This window comes from Sporisorium graminicola, chromosome SGRAM_1, assembly GCF_005498985.1.
Source record: "Sporisorium graminicola strain CBS 10092 chromosome SGRAM_1, whole genome shotgun sequence".
NCBI lineage: Eukaryota > Fungi > Basidiomycota > Ustilaginomycetes > Ustilaginales > Ustilaginaceae > Sporisorium > Sporisorium graminicola.
Window position 1 is genome coordinate 3,006,727 of NC_043719.1, and position 22,138 is coordinate 3,028,864.

At 55.9% G+C, this 22,138-nt stretch overlaps 9 protein-coding genes across 9 annotated transcripts; 3 read left to right on the forward strand and 6 right to left on the reverse strand.

Moving 5' to 3' along the window:
• Positions 1-77: 77 nt before the first annotated feature.
• EX895_001053 (uncharacterized protein) lies at positions 78-1,631 on the reverse strand (the record flags this gene model as incomplete). The annotated part of the gene is made up of 1 exon (XM_029881653.1): positions 78-1,631. One exon carries the CDS (start codon positions 1,629-1,631, stop codon positions 78-80), a length of 1,554 nt encoding a protein of 517 aa, XP_029743039.1.
• A 279-nt stretch (positions 1,632-1,910) lies between these two features.
• On the forward strand, positions 1,911-4,406 carry EX895_001054 (uncharacterized protein; the record flags this gene model as incomplete). Its single annotated transcript, XM_029881654.1, has 1 exon — positions 1,911-4,406. The coding sequence occupies one exon, from the start codon at positions 1,911-1,913 to the stop codon at positions 4,404-4,406; it is 2,496 nt and encodes an 831-aa protein (XP_029743040.1).
• A 535-nt stretch (positions 4,407-4,941) lies between these two features.
• EX895_001055 (uncharacterized protein) lies at positions 4,942-6,459 on the forward strand (the record flags this gene model as incomplete). The annotated part of the gene is made up of 1 exon (XM_029881655.1): positions 4,942-6,459. One exon carries the CDS (start codon positions 4,942-4,944, stop codon positions 6,457-6,459), a length of 1,518 nt encoding a protein of 505 aa, XP_029743041.1.
• A 107-nt stretch (positions 6,460-6,566) lies between these two features.
• Positions 6,567-9,921, reverse strand: EX895_001056 (uncharacterized protein; the record flags this gene model as incomplete). Its single annotated transcript, XM_029881656.1, has 2 exons — positions 6,567-6,686; positions 6,781-9,921. The coding sequence occupies 2 exons, from the start codon at positions 9,919-9,921 to the stop codon at positions 6,567-6,569; spliced, it is 3,261 nt and encodes a 1,086-aa protein (XP_029743042.1).
• Positions 9,922-10,363: 442 nt separating this feature from the next.
• Positions 10,364-11,470, reverse strand: EX895_001057 (uncharacterized protein; the record flags this gene model as incomplete). Its single annotated transcript, XM_029881657.1, has 2 exons — positions 10,364-11,083; positions 11,168-11,470. The coding sequence occupies 2 exons, from the start codon at positions 11,468-11,470 to the stop codon at positions 10,364-10,366; spliced, it is 1,023 nt and encodes a 340-aa protein (XP_029743043.1).
• A 1,389-nt stretch (positions 11,471-12,859) lies between these two features.
• EX895_001058 (uncharacterized protein) lies at positions 12,860-15,025 on the reverse strand (the record flags this gene model as incomplete). The annotated part of the gene is made up of 1 exon (XM_029881658.1): positions 12,860-15,025. The coding sequence occupies one exon, from the start codon at positions 15,023-15,025 to the stop codon at positions 12,860-12,862; it is 2,166 nt and encodes a 721-aa protein (XP_029743044.1).
• A 1,727-nt stretch (positions 15,026-16,752) lies between these two features.
• Positions 16,753-17,256, reverse strand: EX895_001059 (uncharacterized protein; the record flags this gene model as incomplete). The annotated part of the gene is made up of 1 exon (XM_029881659.1): positions 16,753-17,256. One exon carries the CDS (start codon positions 17,254-17,256, stop codon positions 16,753-16,755), a length of 504 nt encoding a protein of 167 aa, XP_029743045.1.
• Positions 17,257-17,622: 366 nt separating this feature from the next.
• EX895_001060 (uncharacterized protein) lies at positions 17,623-17,865 on the forward strand (the record flags this gene model as incomplete). The annotated part of the gene is made up of 1 exon (XM_029881660.1): positions 17,623-17,865. One exon carries the CDS (start codon positions 17,623-17,625, stop codon positions 17,863-17,865), a length of 243 nt encoding a protein of 80 aa, XP_029743046.1.
• Positions 17,866-19,447: 1,582 nt separating this feature from the next.
• Positions 19,448-20,950, reverse strand: EX895_001061 (uncharacterized protein; the record flags this gene model as incomplete). The annotated part of the gene is made up of 1 exon (XM_029881661.1): positions 19,448-20,950. One exon carries the CDS (start codon positions 20,948-20,950, stop codon positions 19,448-19,450), a length of 1,503 nt encoding a protein of 500 aa, XP_029743047.1.
• Between the last annotated feature and the right edge of the window lie 1,188 nt (positions 20,951-22,138).

Here is a 22,138-nt window from a genome sequence, read left to right on the forward strand (position 1 = left end):
GGAGATGTTGCGATGATATGAATTATGCTAGAAGTACAGAGATGCATGCACGGCGAAGAGGATCAAGTGTGAGGAGTCTATCGGAGCGGCGTGGGTGCCATTCCGCCCAGACCCATGCCCATACGTAGCAGCGAGGCACCGACGCTGGCGCCGGAACCGCTCGCTGCTCCGGATGCATGCTTGGTGTGGACCGAAGACCCGATGCGATCCAATTCGGCATTCCACTTCCCAAGCGCCAGGTAATGGGGTTTACCCGAGCTGTTGGCGCTGCGATCGAGTTCGACGCATTGACCGACTTGATCGATGCGAGCCTTGATGCTTTCGTCGAGAATGAGCGACATGAGCAGATCCTCAACCTGATCCACGCCGATGTTGAGCTGCTGCGCCAGATATCCGAGCTGCATGCGCGAATAAGGCTTGATGGTATCGATGAGATATTGGGTGCGCAGACCTCGAAGAACGTCGTCGATGTAAGCCTTGATAAAAGGGTCCTCGAGGATGGTGCGCTTGTTCTCGCGCAAGATCTTTTCGGCCTCGTGCACTTCTCTGCGCTGGTAGGCAGCGACGAGGTTGGTCATCGCGACAATCTCGGGATCGTTCTTGTACGGCTTGGTCTCCTGCGAGTCGAAAGGGTTGATGTCACTACCCATGAGCATGTGAGCGAGCACAAGGTATTTGAGCACCTGGATGCGCTGGGTGCTTCCGGCTTCGTCATAGTTGAGAAAGGCTTGGAAGAAGTCGACCTGCGCCGCAGCCCAGTTCTTCTCCGACATGTGCATCTTGCCGCCACATTCGCGGATGACGCCCATGATGCGTGGATGCGGGATGGCGCTCTTGACTTGAAGCGTAGAGTTGTAGACCTCTTTGAGCTTTTTGAAATTGGCCACCTCGCCGTACATCTGGATCTCGAGCGCAAAGATCTCGAGGAGGATGGTGCCTTTGGACTGATCGTCAGTACCGTCCTGACTAGTGCAGTAGGCGCGAAGCTCCTTGAGCGACTTTGCGAGACGATTCCACTCCTTGCGCGCTAACCAGATTCGTGCCAGCTTGAGGTCGGTCTTGACAGAGAGTCGTTCATTCTTTGCGTCCTCCAACGCGGACTTGGTGACGTCGTAGAAGGACTGCATGGTGGAGAGGCCTACATCAGTGGCATTGGAAACGTAATCGAGGATGTTGTTGATCGACTTTTCCGAATAATTGCGAGTGACGGCGCTTTTGGTGTAGGCGAGGAGCTGCGTATACGATTCGAGTGCTTCGGCGTGATGGCCGCGATGAAAGTTGATCTTGGTCTGTTGCTTGAGAGCCTTGAATCCCCAATCACCCTTCTCCTTTTCAGCCTCAACGACAGCCTTGAGCTCGCGTATCGCACCGTCGGGGTCTGCGTCCTTGATGCTTTTGGCGTTGTAGTAGCGGTTCTCAATGTCGGCATCAGCGTCGTCGAGGTCGTCGTCCTCTTCGTACTCGAAATCGTAGTCCTCATCGGCGGCATCGTCCATAATGAATTCCTCGTCCGACATGATTGCTTTAGTGGCTGCTGAGGTGGCAGCGCAGAGATGGCGGGTGGTGATGATGTGGGTGATGATGATAGTGACAGGGCTGGTCCAACACGTTCTTGTGAAAAGCTGAGCCATGTGGAGCTGTCTGAGTGCTTGCCCCATGCGTAATTTTTGGCTTCTCCCGGTGCATATGAAGGCCTAACAAACAAGAGCATAATTCACTTTCCCCGCGTCGAAGAGCATGAAAGTTTGAAAGGCCAAAGTGCTGACGTCCGAAAGAAGCTAAAAGATTGCGTGCGGGGAAGGCGAAAGACACCAAAGAGAAGCGTCATCGGTCTCGCTGCAACAGCTGTCTTCTCCGCTTCCAGCATCGGGTACGACGGCGGTGACGAACGACAGCGACAACGACTAGGCATGGGCACACCACCGAGAAGCAGCGGCAACATTGCTGCTGCCAAGTCGCAGTCCACGCCTCCTTCGGACGAACAACTTCCGTCGGTGCGTCGCGAAACCGATGTCCTGACCAAGCAGCTCGGCGACTTGGGCTCGTCACGGCGCGAGGATCGTCGTCTCGCTAGTAAGACTGGTGTCCTCACCTCCGAAGAGCACAAGCTGGGTAATCTCAATGTTGTCGCTGCTTACAAGGCTCACTTCCGCGAGTCGCCCTTCGAGTTTCTTCAGCAGTTTGTTGCTTATGGTCAAGGCACAGGCTGGCGTGGCTATTCCAACTATATCGGTGCTCCTATTCTGTACAAGGGCTGCTCAGAGGAGAGCATTCGTGCCGTGCTCAACAGCGAGCAGGTGCAGGAACGCATTCGGAAACTCGCCTCGAGTCGGGTCGACCATCTTTTGCCAGAGCAGCCTCCGCTCTCGCCCACCGGTCCCAACAAGACGCAAAAGAACCTCGCCATCTTTAAAGAGCGCAAGAAGCGTCAGATCGAACAGCAGCTTCGAGACGAAGCATTCGCCATCTTGCGGGTTAGTGTGGCCCGCATCGACTCGCTCTCCTTTCTCAAGTTCTTTGCTGCTACCGTCAACAATGTGCTCGCCAGAATGTATCACCAAGGCATTCACATCAGCGTTCCTCAGGTGCTCGAGCTCCGTCGCGTCGCCGCCTACGCTGCTGAGCGCAAGCAGAGTATCCTCTTCCTCCCTTGCCACAAGTCTCATATTGATTACCTCACCGTTTCCTGGCTCATGTTCCGCCTTGGCATCGCCCTCCCCCACATCATTGCTGGTGAAAATCTCGATCTGCCGGTTTTGGGCGATGTTTTGCGTAAAGGAGGTGCCTTCTTTATCCGTCGCACCTTTTCAGGCGATCAGCTCTACCCGGCTGTCATCAAGGAGTATGTCGAGACCCTCCTCGCCAGCGGCAAGAACCTCGAGTGCTTTATCGAAGGCACGCGTTCGCGCACCGGAAAGCTGTTACCACCCAAGCTCGGCATCCTCAAGTACGTCGTCGAAGGTTTGCTCGACGGACGCACCGACGACGTTTGGATCTGCCCCGTCAGCCTGCAGTACGACTCGGTCATCGAGTCGGAGACGTATGTCTCCGAGTTGCTCGGCAAGCCAAAGGAGGCGGAGTCCCTTCTGGGACTGCTTTCGGGCAGCTCGTCGTTGCTCCAACTCAAGATGGGTCGCATCGACATCCGCTTCGACACGCCTTGGTCATTACAAGGCTTCATTCAGGAGCAGAAAGACCGAAGAGCTGCGCCCGGCGACACGGGCGAAAAGGTGGAGCTCGATCCGATCAACAACGATCAACACCGAGTGCTCTTGCTCAAGGCGCTTGGCTACCGTGTACTTGGCGACATCAACAAAGTCTCGGTGGTCATGCCTGCTGCACTGATTGGTACCGTAGTACTCACCTTGCGTGGACGAGGCGTGTCAAGAAGCGAGCTGATTCGCAGGGTGGACTGGTTGCGCTCAGCTATTACCAACAAGGGCTTTACTGTCGCCGATTTTGGCGCTATGAAGACGGGCGAAGTGGTTGACCGTGCGCTCAGCACCGTCATGAAGGGTCTCATCGCCGAGGAAAAGGACGTTATGGAGCCCACGTTTGTTCCCGTCAAACGCTTCGAGCTCAGCTTCTACCGCAACCAGGTGATCCACATCTTTGTTTCGGAATCACTTGCTGCCGCCGCGCTGTACACCAAGGTCAAGCAGGGCGGTACCGCACCCATGCAGAGGATGACACGCAAGGATCTGATAAGCGAATGTCTTTTCATCTCTTCGGTGCTGCGCAGCGAGTTCGTGTTTGGCGTCGACTCGCTCGAGGTCAACGTGGACCGCACCGTCGATGGCATGGTAGCCGCCGGTATTTTGGAGAGACACCCAGATATCAAACCAGAGGAAGGCGGCTCGATCGAGCTCAGTGCAAAGGAGCGCGAGAATGGACGAGAGAACTACGATTCATTCCTCTTTCTCATCTGGCCTTTCATCGAAGGGTACTGGCTTGCAGCCGTCTCGCTTCTGTCGCTCATCCCGCAAGGCGCCGAAACCAAGGGATATCCCACCGAAAAGCTGCCGTGGTTCGCAGCCAAGGACTTTGAAAAGCACACGCAGCTGCTGGGCAAGACGCTCTACGCACAGGGAGAGCTGTCGTACCTCGAGTCGATCAATGCTGCCACCTTGTCGCAAGCGTTCACGCGCATGGAGGAGATGGGCATGATCCTGCGCAAGAAGTCGTCGCACCAGAAGCCTGTTCCCATCATGTCGCTGCATCCGAGCTTTTGGCCCTCGCAAACGGCGAAACTCACGGACTACATCGACCGCCTCTCGCAGTTCCGTCGTGAAGGCAAGGACCGTCGAGAGCAGAACGTAGGAGCCAAGGTTCGCAAGTACACGTCCATGTACATTCCCGCCGCGGTCGAAGTGTCTGACATCAAGCAACGGCAAGCACAGCTTTGATTCGCATACCAGCGGTCAGCACACACCTACCTCACAATAGCTTCTTTTTCCCGATACCAACACTGTTTTAGTAATGAGATTTGTTGTGTCCCACGCCTTGGTAGATGAATCTTATACACACTCCCCGGAGCAGGCTTCGATGCGTCCCTGCGAGCTTTTTGAGAAAGACCCTTTCTCGTGGCTCAATTTCTCACGCCTTTTTTGGCAGTTTGGACGGTGAGGCATGTTACTGCCATTTTCATGTTGGCCTGCTCGGAAGATGTTGGTCCGAGTTTTCCAAGAACAGCGCGCGCTCGACCAGTCTTGGATTTGCACTGCATGATCTCGCTCAGCACGACATCATCCAACCGTGGACCATCCTTCATCTTCCTCTTCTTCTTTCTCTGATCTCGCAACCAAAGCATCGAGGCAACTCCTGGCTCTCGATCCTACGCTCCACTCTTTCAAGCTGTCGGCGCACGTCTTGTTCAAGCTTGTCTCGGCGGCCTCTCTTCGGCTCAGACAGACCAGTGTCACATCACGCTCTTCTTCCACCATGAGTGCCGCTCCTGGCACCACCGCTACCACCCCCACGGGCACCGGCACAGACGACATCGCCGCTGCTCGTCGATTCCTCGAATACGTCGATGCCAGCCCGACACCGTTCCACGCGGTAGCTACCACCTCAGCCATGCTCGACGCCGCCGGCTTCGAGCGTGTCAAGGAGAGCGAGCTGTGGGATGACAAGGTCAAGCGCGGCGGCAAGTACTACTTTACGCGCAACCAGTCTGCCCTCGTCGCCTTTGCTGTCGGTGCCAAGTACGAGCCTGGTAACGGCGTGCACGTTGTGGGCGCACACACCGACTCACCCAACTTCCAGATCAAGCCCGTCTCTCGCAAGGCAAAGGAAGGATACCTGCAGTGCGGCGTCGAGACGTACGGTGGCGGCATCTGGCATTCGTGGTTCGATCGCGATTTGGGGGTCGCTGGTCGTGTTATTGTTTCCGACTCGAAGCAGCACGATGCGTTCACGGGCAAGCTTGTGCACATCAAACGTCCGATCCTTCGCATCCCCACTTTGGCAATTCACCTCGATCGCACCGCCAACGAAGCTTTCAAATTTAACCTCGAGGACAAGACTGTCCCCATCCTTGGTCTTGCCACGGAGCACCTCAACAAGCGCGCCGACGAGGCAGCTGAGGCGGCCAAAGTGACCCCGCAGGCGGTGGGTAGCCCCGTCATGGCGGAGAAGCACCACTCAGTGCTGCTCGACCTGCTGGCATCCGAACTCGGCGTGTCGGTAGAGCAGATCCAGGACTTTGAGCTCAGCTTGTACGACACACAGCCGGCCTCGATCGGAGGCATCAACAACGAGTTTATCCATTCTCCTCGACTCGACAACCAGATGTCGTGCTTCTGCGCCACTGAGGCGCTCATCGACTCGCTCGCTTCGGCCGAGTCGCTCAACGCCTCTTCCTCCATTCGCGCCATTGCGCTGTTTGACAACGAAGAGGTCGGATCGGTCTCGAGCCACGGTGCCGAGTCCAACATGCTGCCGAGCCTGATCCAGCGTCTCGTCGCGCTGCCCGTGTCATCATCATCGTCGTCGTCGTCCTCCGCACCGACTCCTGCTGCGTCCAACCTGTACGAGCGGGCCATCGCGCGCTCGTTCCTGCTGTCGTCCGACATGGCGCACGGCTTCCACCCCAACTACCCGTCCTACTACGAAGAAAACCACCGCCCAAAGATCAACCAGGGCCCTGTGATCAAGACCAACGTCAAGCAGAGGTACGCCACCACGGGCCCCACGGCGTTCCTCATCCGCCGCATCGCCCAGCGCGCCCACGTGCCCCTCCAGTCGTTCGTCGTCAAAAACGACATGCCTTGCGGCTCCACCATCGGGCCCATGCTCAGCAAGCTCGGCATCCGCACGCTCGACCTCGGCAACCCGCAGCTGTCGATGCACTCGATTCGCGAAACTTGCGGAACAAAGGACGTCGAGTACAAGATCACGCTTTTCAAGCACTTCTTCGACTCGTTCGAGCACGTCGATGCCCAGCTCGTCATCGACTAAAATCGTCTTTGTAGTGAAGTCCTAAAGGAGATGCTGCAAATGAACAGACAACTTGAAACAAAAAAATTTGACATTGTACGTCGGCAATGTGTGGGTGTTGGGGTTGATTACAGGATCGAGGTGAGCATCGTCTTTTCCTCTGCGTTCAAGTGCGGCGAGAGGAGCGCCTCGAACGATGCACGCCCGGCTGTCTGGGCGAGATGCTGCAGGTATTGAGAGAGCCAGCTCTGAAGTGATGCAAAAGTCACGAATGTATGGGTCAGTAAAACTTGTTGCAATCAAATACAAAGAGCGACAGAACCGACGCAGAAAGGCACTTACCTTGAGATCCATGCTGTAAACAGGGTCAGATTTGAGATCCTCGTCGTCATCCAAACCGAAACCGTCGTCGTCGTCGTTCTGCAGCGCATCCAGACCACCGGGGCCGAGCATGTCCGAAAGGAAGCCAAAGTCGTCCTTGCCCCCCGCAGCGTTGGGCTCGTACTCGTCGTCCCACTCGCCGTCCTCGTCGTCCGTCTCCGGCGTACGCGTTCCATCACCTCCGCTGCCACCACCAGCCGCAACACGCGAAGCGGAGCTCCACTCCTTCAAAAGCACCTTGACGATCTTGGCAAACATGGGCACGCTGGTGTACTGGTGTGGCATGGTCTTGGCGCGGGAGCGTGTGCGGATGATGCCCGAGTTGTCCGGGAGGATATCGCCACGCACGTCGGTAGTGGTGAGGAAGGCGCGTCGGCTGTCGAGCACCTTGGCGAGCGCGAGTGCGCTGACGCGTTGCGCCCAGAAGCCTTGGAACGTCTCGACGTTGTCGACCCATTTCTTGCAGAGCACGACGAGGCCGTTGCCGCTCTCTGCCGAGGCGTCCGCGGCTGCCGGCGCGACCTGGATCGACTCGAGCAGGTCCATCACCTGCTTGGCTTGCTCGTCGTTGTCGTGCATGAGATACGCCACAGGCACAATGAGCGATTGGGTGAATGTGGCCGTCTGTGCGGTTGCAACGCGCTGCACCATGGCGTTAAGTAAATCAGGCAGCACGTGCGCGATGCGGTCCCCAGCTTTCCGCAGAAGCGCCACAACCAGGTCACCGACAGCAAGACCTCCGCTCTCGGAATCGTTGGTGGGGATGAGAAGCTTGGCGATGATCTGCAACATGAGATCGATCGACGCTGTCTGCGATTGCGGCTCCTTCCAGTCGACCAGCTCCTGAGTGCATTTCTTGACGAGGACCGTGAGACACTCGATGCCGTTCTGCAGCACATCCCGATCCTGGCTGGTGGACAGCACTTTGAAGAGGTTCGGGCAGAGCACATTGACGGCTCCGCGCAGTGCGGCAGCGTTGGCACCGTCGAGGACGCTCTTTGCGAGCTCCACGGCTGTCTCTGCAATTGCCGACGGCTCTCCTTCCGTCGACGTGTCCGGTTGATCAGGCACACTCGAGCCAATGGCGGCTGCCAAAAACGGCAAACTTTGCTGTACGATGACTTGCGGAACGCCGGGCTGTTTGGATCCAGCAAGCGACTCAAGCAAGTCTGAGACGACCGAGAGGAGGATGATGTCCCTAGCATTCGGTGCCCACACCTGCAGCGCTGCGCGGACGATCTCACCGATGATCGCTGGCTCTACCAACGCGGTGGTGGTTGCCTCGCCGCTGTCGGTCTCTTCGACCACCACAGCCTGTACAGTCTCGATGATGAGGATGAGCGTGTCCTCGGAAGCTTGCGTGAGTAGCGGCCCCAGCTTTTGCACGATGCGCGGTGCATACGGACCAACAACACTCGAAGCCAAGTGGCGGTAGAAGTTCTTGACCGTGCGCACGGCCGAGATCTTGACTGGCAGAGAGGCGCTGTCTGACTCGATAGCATTAACTGCTGCGTCAAGGAACTGCACCGCCAGCTCAGAGGGAAGCGAGGTGGCAAATTGCGACGCAAACACAAAGCCCCGTCCCTGCAAGAAGGGAGGAGCGTCGTTGCCGACATTGGGGAGCACGATCGTGTTGAAGATGGACTCGAGGTCGAGTGCCTGTTTGGCCTGAGACTGCGTCTCAACGATCTCGCTGATGGCGTCGGCGTTGTTTCCAATAGCGGCGAGCACGCCTTCGTGCGTCTTCCACCAGTCGGCATCGCCATTGGACTTGTCGGTATTAGCTTGCTGAACAAGTTGATGGACCTGGTGGCCGAGTGATCGAAGAGCGGGGACTGGGAAGTCTTCGATGAGCATGCCGAGCAGGTCGGCAGCGGCGATTCGCAAGCTGTAGGCGAGCGTCTCGTCGTGTTCATCGGCAATGAAAGCATTGGCGTCGTTGGCCCAGTTGTCCTCGTCGTCGACGGTCATGTCGATGTACACGAGAAGCAAGCCGACGAGCTGCTGCAAGAATTGAGATTCGCTACCCTGACCGCCAGTGCCACCCTGAACGAAGAGGTCGCGACAGCGGTCTCCACGAGACGCTTCGTTGATAAAGTCGAGGATGGAGCAAGCCAAGGATGGGATGTCGCAAGCTACGTCGTCGTCACCTTCTTCTGAGGTGGGAGTGTCGAGATTGGATGTGTTGGACAAGTAGAGCTGCTTGAAGGCGGGAAGAAGCGAGACAAGGTTGGATATCGACGAGTGCATGAAGGGCTGGAGATGCGACTTGAACTGGGCGCGGAACATGGCAGCGACCTTGAGCGTCTTGAAGATCTCGTTGCGTAGCGCCAGCGTTTGCCAGCCTTGCTGGAGATCAGAGCCAAGCTGCTGGGCAGCGTCTCGCGCGAGCAAGGATTGCATCGTGGCTAGCCAGCGGGGTAGCATGGTCTGGGAAGCCTGCTTGGCGACGTCTGGGTATGTTTCCTTGACCATGTACAGAGTGGTGAGGCACTGACGGAAGACGAGAACGCACCTTGCTCGGACGTGAGCGCTGTGTTGATCCTCCTGCGCCAGGACGTGCTCCAATGCTGGTAGAATCTCTTTGGCGACCTGCATGAGCTGGACCTCGTCCATCTCGACGCGGACAAATTCGGAGAGAAGCGCCATTGCACCGTGCAGTCCGTTGGGTTCTGCTTGTTGGAGGAGCTGATGGAGGTACGGGAGCAGGTCGGGGTATTGATCGGGATAGTCGGGACCTGCGATGGTTGATATGGCGTAAGAAGTGGTGAGTCGGATCTTTCGGATGGGATCCGCGAGACCCGCGAGCAAAGCATGGCGGACCTGCTGCTTGACCGCCACATCGACGGCTGCTCCGACGAAAGCGTCAAAGTATGGCGACCATCGTGCTGTGATGTACTTCCGGAGAGCGACACCTGCCGACTGACGGATGTGGATGGGGGCGCTGGCATCGAGAAGCAGCTTGACCAGACTCAAGCTGGCCAGGCCCTGCGGATCCTGTTCGGGATTGCGGAACGATTCGAGTTGTGCTTCTGCCTGCGTCCTTGTAACCGAATCCGGCGAAAGAGTGGCCTCAAGGCAGGCTGCCAGCTGCTGCTCCATGGTTGGTTCTCAAGTAGCCAAAGCTGAGTTTACGGTGCGAGACAAGCCAGGACGGGGTGGTGAGTGTGCAGACGAAGGAAAAGAGTCGGACAGTTCCGAACAGTGTTGGTCTCGCTGCAACTGCCGAGTGCACAGATGGCATAGCACAGCACAGCACAGCAGTCAAACCACCAAGATTGCTCGACGCGTCTTTTGCCAAACTTTCAAGCTTTTGCTGCAGTTTCTTCTTCGGTCGTGATGCCGAAACCCGAAATCAATTTCTCGAGTGGCGTTGCAAACATCCTTCAATAGACACCTCTGCTTCAACGGTGACTGCTCAGCTCGATAATTCCTACGACTAGACAAGCTCGACAAACATGCTTTATTGCAGAACATCGCTGTGTATCAACTATTTTCAACAGAAATGACGGTCCTACGTGTATTTGGGTGGTAGAGCTGACTATCAGGCGGATTCGAGGCCAGAGAGCGTGGTGGCAGGAATCTGGACGACAGCTCCATGTCGCATTCCCGTTGGCGTCAGCGCCGGGTCGCAAGCCGGGTATGGAATCGTGTACAGATCTTCGGTCTGGAAGCACGAGTAGCCGGGTCCGCCGTAGTTGTCTTCCCACAGGTAGAACTTGGCGGGGTTGAGAATGTCGCGCTGGATGGCAGGGCCTTCCCACACGACATCGACCGGCTTGCCAATGCGCTCCCAAGTGCCAAAGAGACCCTCGGATGTCTTGTCCATCACCACACCTGTGCCTCCGGTCACGTCCGAGTACCATCGAACCATGTTGCCGTTGCCCAGGTCGGCCACCTCCTGGTCGATCACCTTGTTGCCAAAGTTGATGCTCTCCCAGCGCTGAGGGCTGCTGAAGTTGACCAAGTCTGTCGTGTACGAGTAGTACACGAAGGGGCCCGTAGCTGGGCCTGTGTGGTCGGGGTCCGAGCTTTCGTAGGTCTGCGAAGCCCAGAAGACGGCATAAGCGTTGGCGGCAGGGTCCCACGTGGCAGACGGTGCCCACACGTAGCCGGCAGTGGTGTCCATCAGCTCGACGAGCCGTTCAGCGGACCAGTTGATGCCGTCGTCCGACTCCCAGACGTGGATGCTTCGCGAGCCGTGCGACTGCGCATCGCCCCAGTTGGTCTTGCCAATGTCCAGGTCAGTGGCGAGGATGTAGTACTGTGTCAAAGAAGGCGTAGCGGAGCAAAAGTGTCAGTGGCATGTTTCTACGAATCTTGCGACGTGCTTGAAGCGCGCACTTACCTTGCCGTTGACCTGGTTGTGGAAGATGTACGGGTCTCTGGCGCCACCCGTGCCGAGCGTGGGGACGAGCTCACCCTTGGACCCGGACACGGCGCTGAACGTGACGGGTGCATCCGCTCGCGAGTAATGCAAAAACACATGAGGCACGTCACCCAAGAACGTCGCCGACAAGAAACCAGCAGGAATGTCGGCATCCGCGGCTCGCTGCACTGCCGTCAGGGTCGAGTCGGATGCAGGCAAAGCGAGCGTGGTGCCCGCGACTGCGATCGCAGCAGTGACCAACGAAGAAAAGCTAGGACGCATGGTAAAGGATTGGAGATGGTTGTACGTTGAGGACGAAGATGTTTGAGATGCCGAGACAAGCAAACAAGGCAGGAATGTGGGGCTGTATTTATGCAACTCTGTTGCATTTGAACGAACTCATCAGTTTCCACGCTAGAGGGTCCAGCGTCCAAGGACCATCTAGGCCAGACGCAGGCTGTGCTAGCGTTTGCGGTAATCTTCGCATAGAGCTTCTGGTCAGGCACAACGTGCAAATAGTCCGGGAATCTTTCTTTCATGCACATCCCTCTCAGCCACAGTTTCGGACAGACCCCGGATTTTGAGGATCATCCAAGCCTCATGGCTGCTAGCCCCACGTCGACCTTCGCGAATCTCGACGACGCCGAGATTCCCCGCTGGCTCCAACAACGTCATGAAAAAGTCAGAAATAGACTTCGAGCAGTCTCGCTTTTCTGCATCAACGTGCAGGGGCTCTCGGAGTTCTTTCGGAGTTCTCTTGAATTGCGCAGCATGTCGTCAGCCAATAAAAGCAGTCAACGGCCGAGGGGGTCTCGGCAATTTTTTTAGCGCCATCGAGACGCAGCTGCTGCAGAACGACGTGCGCTGTGGAGCGGAGTTTGGCAATTGGTCTAACAAACTCAGCGGGGCTGCCTTCTTTCCGGCAGAAGCTCAGGCTTTTGCGGGGTAAACAGCCGAAACGGGATTCTCAAGCCACCGCCAATCCGGCAATCTCAGCCTGCTCCTTCCCGGCTGCAGCGGCTTTTCCTGTCCTGATCCTCTCGGCCTACCTAGCACAAGCTCAAGATGATCGTTGTGACGACTTTGCCGCAAGTGAAACGTGCTCGTAGCGAAGCATATGCAAGGCTAGGCGATTCCTGTTGGCGATGCTTCAAGGGGTGCGTGCTCCCGCGCCCCCACCCACAACCATATGACCCAGCCTGCCTTGTCAAGTGACCTTTTTAGAAGATGATTCCCAGATCCCAACGCACGCTTCGATGGCGAGGATGTACGGTAGGTTTGTTCAATTGATTAGGCGCGGCTTTCTTGCCACCAGAAACCTTTGACATTGCCGTGCGCAGCATTGCTCAGAGACAGACTCAGAATCCTCTGCCTTGTCCCACCCTCGCCTCTGGGCGTCCTGAGCCACGTGGATGCCCTGTGTGCAGAGGAACAGGGATCCTAGCCACGTTGCCAAACGATTTCGCCACGACGGGATATATTGAATCGAAGAGCAGATACAGGAGACAAGCCAGAATCAACGCAATGCGAAAGGTATAGTCTAAAAGCCGAGGCTGTGTACGAGAAGGACGAGAATGCGGTCATAACGATCATGGTACTGGAAGGATCGAAACGGTCAAGATGCGGGCGAAGCTGTCATTTGTTGCAAAGGCGAAGAGCATGGAAAGCCCGTCAATCTCGGCTCTCATACTCGCGCCACCCGTGGCTTCCCACGTTGTCGCAGACTGCCAAATATCCCCACTTAGTTCTTCCTGTGTATTTGCTGTCGTTGATCAAGTTCCTAGGCTCCATTCCATCTCGCACCGTCAAGGACGACTTCCTGAACAGAGCGATGTGCCAAGCGAGCTGCGCAAGGAACAGCACCACCAATGCGATGGTAACCGCGAGAAGATCGCCTCCGATCTTGATCAGGGAAATGGAAGGTGACACGTCGGTGTAATTCACCGGAAAGATCGAGAGGAACCGAGTGCAGAGCTGGCGTTGCAGATCGTACACCGAGTCTTTGTCTGCCGGAGTGCCAAAGCACCCGCCGCTGCGAATAAATGTTCCGACGTCCACCATGGGATCAGCAACCAGACCCACCGCAGTGATTTCGGCGATCAGAATGAAAATAAAAGCAAGCCCGTCCCAGATAAAGACGTATGCGTACGTCGGCAAGATCATCCACGCCAGACGCATCGACAATCGGCTACCGTCTGTGCGCACCTCGAGCGGGGAATCGGTCAGGGTAAGCGCCCGGCGGATGACCACACTCGCCGGTTCGCCCCTGAAACGGTTCGTAGCCTCTTCTGTGTCGATGGAAGCAAGCGACTCGCGCGAACGCGGCTCACTCACCTCGATGGCGTCTTCCTCGACCGCATCAGCTCGACCAAGACGCGTAGTAAGCCACTGTGGTACGCCCCTGGTTGAATCGCGCTCGTTATAAGCAGGTGGAGCTTCTTCTTGCTGCGGCGTTCCAGCGTCGACTCTGGGTTGAAGCTCGATGGAATGGGACGCTACTAGGTCGGTACGAGCCCCTGCTGTAGTGTCAGCCCCGGAGCCGCGCTGCCTCGCCAGCGCGCGACTGTGGACGAATTGCGGAAGCGATGCTGTCCACGCTGGTGCTGGTGTATCCTCCGGATGCATTCCCCGGAAACTCTCCAGTGGCGTTGCATGGAAGCGCTCAAAGATGGGTGTTGGTCCGGTTCTCGTTTGCGCTCGGCTAGGCATATTCGGGTTCTCGGCGATCCTTCTTCGAGGAGAAGGAGCCGCAATCGGGACTGTCTTGTCGTTTTGACCGGTCTGTGGTTTCGCTGGTTCCTGTGCAGATGTGTCACGGGGGGTCTCGACTTCGCGGGGAAATACCTTCTTCCTTGCGACAGACAGGTTGTAGTTGACCAGGATGAAGGTCGGCGTTGCAAATGCGACGGCCAAGCAGGCAACCACGATAAAGTAGATGTACAAGCCGCCCTTCATCTTGGCCGTGTATACAACATTGGACGAGCGAAAAGCCGTGGGAGATGGCATGGTCGAGACGATCGTCCCTGCCACAAGAGCAGAGACAGATGCGCTCGCATACTGGATGCTGAGTAGTGCAGGTGTTCCTGCAGAGGCTGTAGCTGATCTCCGGCTCGAGGACGCACTGCCGGCTTGACGTGCTTGTAGACCAGCTGGGGAAGCCGTGAGCGTAGCGCTGCTCACTGCAGATGCTTGCGTCGCAGATGCCGAGAGCGGCATCGTCGTTGGACCTGTAGCTGCAGCAGTTGCAGTCGCACGGTTTGTAGCGGTTGCGGGGCCAATGTAGGTGTAATACTTGAGGTAGTACGGGGGCACTTCGATGTCAGGATACTTGAGGTAGGGGCTTCGGTACGTCTTGAAGGTGGCTGGATATGGAATCGTGGTATAGAGACTGAAGCTCAAGCTCTCCCTAGCGTCGGTGGCAATCGAAGAGCATGCATACTCCAGCCGGGTTCCTCTGTCGTAGTAGTACGGCGAACAGGTCGCGCGTCCGCCGCCACTGCTACTGCCCGTGTCCGAGACGGGTGGCAGTGAAGTGGCTGCTGCATTGGCATTCCATGCAAAGACAACACTGGGGAAACCTTGAACCTCGAAAGTCTGGGTGAAAGACGACTCCTTTTGCAAGGAAAAGTAGAGGATGACCACGGCAGAGCCAAGAAGCAACAAGTAGGATAGATAAAACGTGGTGAGATTGACTAGGTTCTCTGGATAGAGTGTGCTCCTCATCCACTGGGAAGATCCGAGACCGGGTTGCGTCTCCAGCGCTGTCGACACCTCTTCCTCGTGTTCGACGCGCTGCTCACGCTTGCGAAACCATTTGGCAGGATTGGGGGAAGGCATCTCGGCAATGACGAAAGTCAAGGGCTGAGCATGCCTCGATAGAGGTGGCTGTGGTTCGATGCTCTGCGATGGTGTAGCAGAGATGTTGCAATGGTGGTAAGGTATCGGCTCTGTGGTGAAAATGGTGAGAGTTGAGCACGCTTGGGCAAGAGATCGCTCCAAGTAGTGGTCCTCTTTATACGCAAGGCGGGTGCAGGCCAATGTGCGCCACGCCCTAGTGACTCGAGCTGCTCGGCACCGTGTACCGTGTTGAGAGACTGCACTGCGATTCTGCACTGAGTCTGTGAGGAGTGGTGGGAGTAGCGAGCCTCGGCTGCCGTGTGCGGCTCCCTGTTCTCTCCGAGAGGGGGTGGATCAGGCATAGGATAAGAGAAGCCACGTGAACAAAAGGACCAGGGAGAGAGGAGATAATAGAAATCGGCGTGGACCCGAAAGCTCTCGCTTGGGTGCCGGCCAGACTATGGAGAAGAGTTGTGCCAAACCAAAGCGGGGCTGGCTATTGGTCACATCCAAGACATCAAGGGTCCTTCTGCGACAAGACCGACAATCAAGTACCTGCGGGATGACGAGCATCGCGGAGTTAGGCTTCAGCGCCGTCGGCGAGTCAAGCGTGTCCCAGGGCGAGCACCAGAGCACTATACGATATCCTGCAATCTGTGTCTGTGTTCGGTCTGGCTGAGCACGAGAAACGAGGTGAATGCCCTGCAGTAGCTTAGCGAGCACACCTCAGGCACGGCCCAGCCACAGCGACAGTTTACCAGCACCAGCACCTTCAGGGTCATCTTCAGCCACACATGCAAAACAACCACCGAACCACACTTTGGCCCGCAACATCTTGGCTGCGAGCCTTGTGAAAGAGGCAATGAGGTTGAGAACTGTGATGCTAGACTCGTCATCTTGTCCAAAGACTCTCACGCCGTGACCCTTTTGCCGAGCCGCGGCGGGCTAATCGCTGCAAAAAGCTGAGGCAAAGCCCGGTCGGGTACAGTGACGAGGACTCGGTGCGGCAGCGGCAGCTGGTTTTGCTTGGCATGTTTCGATACAGTCAAAATGCCTGGATCGTTTATCTGACGTCTTGGCCCGCTAATCATCCGGCCGCCACGAGCGATTGTGCAGCCAAAAGTCCATTGGACCCTTGGTCGGGCCGCCCACGCCCATTCTGTCTCCTTTCGACATTCACGTGTTGCTGCACTACTGCTGCGCATCCTCGCCCACGTTCCATGCTCGACGTCAGAGCCAATCTAACCCCGCAATCGCAACGCACTGTTTTCCCCTCCCGCCATTGTTGTGCGCATCTCTAAGCGAGTCTGTTGCCAGTGAGTCGTGGGAAAGGTTGTAACCCTTGCCTTGACCGGTAAAGCCGGCTGGTCCTTGGTCATAAAATGACCAGTGATTCCATAGATTAACCGACGTCCTTTCGCGGAAGTAGGTAGTTGAAGAGGGATCACACCATGTGTTGCCGGTCTTAGCCGGTGGTCTCGTGCGACAGGCTCCGCGGCCTCTTGCTATTGCAGGCTTGCTAAGGATCTGCCGTCACTCGTCTTCATCAATTCGGTCTTCCTCAGTGCTGGTTTGCAGGTCGGTACGTGATCTGTCCATGGCTCTCACAGCACACTTTTCGATGTAAAACAACACTGCAATCATTCAACTGCTTGTACATTGCGGGTCGATGGGTGCGAAGGTCCTGCTTACATACTCCGGTAGTAGCTTATCTACAGTTGGATCCTCTAGTCAATTTTAACCTCCTTCGAGCTGGTCACAGATCTGGCTGAGCCGGGGGTAAAGTCGAAAAAGGTCCCGTTGCCCAGAGGCTGCAGGTACTGCTCAAAGTCCTCGGGAGATTGTGGCCTTTCTTCTTGGATGCTGCGCGTGTACTTCTTCATCGCTTCGTGCGTCTCTTCCACCAAAACAGCACCTCCGAACCAGCCCTGCTCGCGCAGCAACCCTTCGGAAAGAGACTGCGAGCCGCCAACATGAATCGAGTCCTTGATGGCTTGGATCGCATACGGACTGCGTCTGGCAAGACTCTTGGCCACGTCGATGGCCGTGGGAAGCAAATCTTCGGCTGGAGTCACTCGGTTGACCAAACCGAGTTGCAGTGCCTCGGTGGAAGAGAGTGTCTTGCCTTCCAGACACAACTCGAGCGCTTTGGCCGTGCCGAGAGTTCGCGAGAGGAACTGAGTACCACCACCTCCTGGGATAAGGCCGATCAAGGACTCTATCTGACCCATAATGGGTCTGTCCGTCTCGATGAGGACCCTGTAGTCGCAAGCAAGCGCCAACTCGCAGCCGCCTGCGAAGCATAATCCGTTGATTGCGGCAATGAACACTTGCGGCTTGCTTCGGAGCATGTCGCAGAACTCTTTGTAGAGATTCGAATCTGCTAAACCGGCGAACAGCGTCTTTCGAGTGAGGAATCGAAGACCCAGTGAAGCGATCAGGCTCTCGAGACGCAGACCAACTCTGAGAATGAACGGCGTGGTTGGTAGCCACGACGGCACCGTGACACAACAGTGGGGCGGCTCGTCTCACACCACGCTCGTTTATTCTGAAGAAAGACATCCATCCACCAGAGCAAATAGGCAAACGAAGCGAAAATGGCAGACTGGGAGCAAGTTTCACCGCTTCTCCGAACGAGACGCCCGCAAGATGATATCCTCATCGTCAGTCTGGTCAACGAGCCGTACAACTTCCTCGATAGGCAGTGTTTCGACGAGCTCAACGCGGTCATTGCTCCGCTCGACATCAAAACTACACGTGCAGTCATCTTGACCGGAGGAATCAAGGAGATCTTCGTAACCCACTACAACGTGGACGAGCTCATCCACTTTGGACTCTAGGAGCTCATCTTATATACCCTTCACCCGCTCGACTGAGGGTTCTGAGACACCTAGCAAAAATAAGACCCAGCCGGGCCAAGAAGGTTGGCACCTTTCACTTGCTAAAGCAGCTACCGCTATTTCCTGTGTGCGCATCGTCGGTGCAAAGAGCGTGTTGCGAGGAAGAGGCTCACGAAGCCCGGTGGCAACCTCGGTGGGCGCTCAAGCAACGGGGCTTCTGAAAGCGGCTTTTTCGCACATTTCACGGATTGCCCAGCCAACAGGCACGCACATATTTCCGATAGCTGATCTGAAACAAGCCACTATGTGGAGATGAAATGAAGAATATGTACTCGCAACACTTTGCCGAAGTAGCGACGGAGGAGGAGCACGGAGTGCGACCTCTACTGGCACACTGACAACTCGTGTAGCGAGCGCAGATCAGTCGGCGTGATCGCAAATTGGGCTTCGCCTGGTGTGACAGCGCTCAGCAAGACGTGTAAAGAGTGACCATCGAAGCGGGTGGCGAAAAAGAAATGGTACTGTACTGTACAGTACTGTACCAGCCTTGAAAGTTGGGCTCGACCTTGGGGGCTTTCACGCTTGTCCGACACAGCGTATCGACAACTCTAACAGCCATCACCAAATTCGCGGTGAATTCCAGGCGGTCATCGTCTTCTAGAAGCCATCCAGTAGAAGCCGGCAGAGCGTTGACATGACAACGATGCCTGTCAAATTCCCCGCTATTCGACGTGCATCCCGTAGTTTTCGACCGAACAAAGCTGGGTCTCTAAACACCATATTACGAAAGCACCCTTAGTCTCAGCTGTGCAAATTTTAGCATCGAACTTACTTGCTGTGCATGCATTAAATGCTTCCATCGGTAGTGCAACTGAACCGCTGCAGATGATTGGGCGAAAGTTTACCCTCTACACTGCAGCGCCGCGTAGTGCTGCAGTAGAACTCTTCGGAGTCCCAGCTATACCGGGAGCATCGGCCAAGCGAGCCAGTCAAGGTTGAGCTTCCGCTTTTACCGAGTGGCAGATGTTGGTTGCGCCGAGGTGGAAGCATAGAGGCAGCTGTCTGGTCAACTACTTCGCGATCGTGTGGTTCGTACCCTACATTCTGCCATGCCACCACCTCTCCGTTTCGCATTCTCGGCTTCTTTGCTCCTGCGCCTCTACAGCCATGTGTTTCGACGGTCATCCCGCATCACCATGATCAAGCTCAATTTAATCTCGTCGTTGTTCCGGTCTTTGCAGCCAGGCCGTCGACAGCAACCATACAGGCAGACGGACTACAGTCTGCTTGACAGTCCAGCGGAACACCATGTGGCGGACTTACCTTCAACCAAACCAGCAGGCTTTCAAGTTGCTAGTCTTGCGAGAATTGTATTGTACTGTAGCTTCACAACCTCTTATGTGCCACATAGACTCACATACCTTCCGAATAGATGAGGAGTTGACATGGCGAAGAAGACCGATGGACTGCGACAACTTTGAAGCGTACTCAGCAAACTAGGCCGTGGGAAATTCGCTGTATTTACCAGTGTAGCTACCCTCTGACGTGATGATCTTAAGTCTGCTTGTAAGCTAGGATTGCCTTACTTGAATCCAAGCGCCGACCAGCGGGCATTGACACTGTCCTGCAACACCTTGGGATAAGAATCTTTAAAGCTAGCAGCTTCCCAGTCCTTGCCCGTGGTATATTCGCTCGGCAGGAGAGCGTCGGAGATAACCTTGCCGCCTTTGTGCTTGGGACCATTTCCATGACCCATGTATGGGATCAAAAAGAAGCCGCGGACGTCTTCGTAGAAGCGCTCATCCATTCCAGGGCGGCACCGCGTGGTAAACGCCCACATAACGTCGTCCCAGTCGAAGATGTCGATGTCTTCGCCGACGAGAATGAAGCGATGAATGATGAGGCTTTCTTTGTGGCTGAACAGAACATCTCCAATGTTCTTCATCAGCTTCTCCTGGTCGTACTTTTCCTTTCTTAGCCTATCTGTGTCGATCTTGAGGACGATCCACGTAGCAGTGGCCTGGAAAGGACAGTTCGCTTCCAAGACCGGAAGTCCGTGCTTCTTGCAGAGAGGAAGGATGGCAGCAGCTGCCAGAGTTCCAGCCAAGGTGTGTGTCTCGTCAGTGATTCGACCACAGTTTGATACTGGCATGATCGCGTCGTTGCGGTGAGAGATCAGGTTGACCTTGTAGCGTGGGCAGGGACGAATGTCGGCAGGGAAGACATAGCCGTGCATCTCTCCGAACGGTCCTTCGGGGGACTTCTCAGAAACGGACAGTGTTCCTTCAAAGACTATTTCGCAGTTGGCAGGAACAAGTAGGTCGTTCGTCTCGCATTTGACCAGGTCGACGGGCGTACCCATCATGGCACCAACCCAGGAGCCTTCACTGACACCAGTGGGAATAGGCATGGAAGACGCCATGATAGCTGCGGGCGGAACACCGAAGCACAGCGCCCAAGGTGCGTCCTTACCCTCCTTCCTCCATTTTTCCTTCATCTGCCAGATGTGTTGGGGCTCTTCAACGAGGCCGACGAGGTGGTGCGAGTCGTCCACCATCGCGCGCGCGATCGACCAGTTGGTCCACTTTCCGTCTGGAGAACGGATGACGTGCATGCCGAATGTCTGAACGTAACGACCGCCGTCGCCTTGGTGAAGGAGGGGAGCGGGAAGCTTGGTAAGATCGAATTCATGCTCCAGGAGGATGTTCTCTTTGCAAGGACCCGTTTGGACGATGCGTGGATCAATCGGGTCGACCTGAGCTGGTGACGCCATCTTGTCAATGATCTCCTTCAAGGTAGCCGTTGGTGGCAGACCGATGTGACGCGCGATGCGGCCATAACGCGTTTTAGGGTCTGGACGAAGGGAGCCTGGCGCTCCCAAAAGACGCCAAAGTCCGCCCGGTTTGGCGCCCTTCACGTTATTGAAAAGCGGAGCAGCTGCATTCGTTTCGCAAACTTTGCGGATGATTGCAGCAGCTTCAAGAACGGGGTCGACCTCGTCATTGATTTCGACCAAGTCCCCGTCCTTCGCAAGCTGCTCGACAAAGCTGCGGAACTCGAGAGAGGGCTTGTGGTTAGCGTCCATGTTGTCAAAGTGAGTAAAGAAGTTGAGGTTGAGTGTGTGAACGTTGTTCGATGACGATGAGTGACGACTCCTCCTGGGGCCCTTCCTTATATGTACGACAAGTTCCCTCCCAAAGAGTGTCGGTCTTGTCTAGGGGCAAGAAACTCTTAGCGATCAAAGAACAGGGGACATCGAAGAAAAGGCCAGTCGACTGAGGTGCCCAAAAGGAGAGCCCTCATGATACGGTCGCAACGCGTTCGCTCCTGACTGACCGCAACGACAGGGCCGAAGGTAGCCTAAAATGCCAAACCGAAAGATCGACCTCATACCCAGACCAGACAACGGTCACCTCTGTGTTACTTCTGCTCCGTTCCATGAACGCCGGGCCGGAGTGTCGTGGATCCCCAGCACGAAGGCGGGGTCATGTGGCAGTTTTACGCTATCATCGTTTGGTAAAAGAAGTCGAGCAAGGCAAAGGAGAGGAAAGGTGTGCCCGACCTAGAAGTGGCTGTACACGGCTCGGCTGTACGCCAGTGTGCTAGTGCAAGAGGCTACAGTCTGCGCACGCCTGTGGACGAGTAGACCCTTCTGCCGAAGCATGTACCCAGAGCTTCCATAGCAGAGCTGACGAAGATGAATGCACAGTCACGTCTGTTCCGTAAGCAAGATATTGATATTAGATTTTGGTTTTTGTTTTGTTTTTAAAGCCGGAGGGGGCTTCCGAACCCGAGAATCAGGGGTTTGTGCTGGAAAGCAAGCCGGACAAGACTTCCCCGAATCGGAAAACCCCAGGCAGTCGGTTGGGCCACCGTGCGAAGCTGTCATTCAGCATGCAATATGTGCAGTACTGTATCTGCCGGCAGTGATACAGTACTAACACCTGCTAAACTGACCCAACGTTGCTTCGTCCTCTCGAATAGTGACTTTCTGTGCCAATAGCTGAGAATAAGTGATTACGATATAAACAAGAGCAGGAGGTTCTCGCGGACAAAGCAGCAATGACGATTCTACAGCGACGACAGAATGCCTAGCCCTAGCCTGCGGTGCACAGTCCATCCTTTGAGAGCCTGGTGAGTTTTCGTCTCAAGAAAAGCTACAATGGCCCACGGCCAGCCGGCCGGCTCCCTTTGCTGACTGCAAGCATGATTGAGAACATGTCGGGCTGAGAGAATCTCACAAAGTACAGGCACGTCCGCGTAGCCGTTTTGT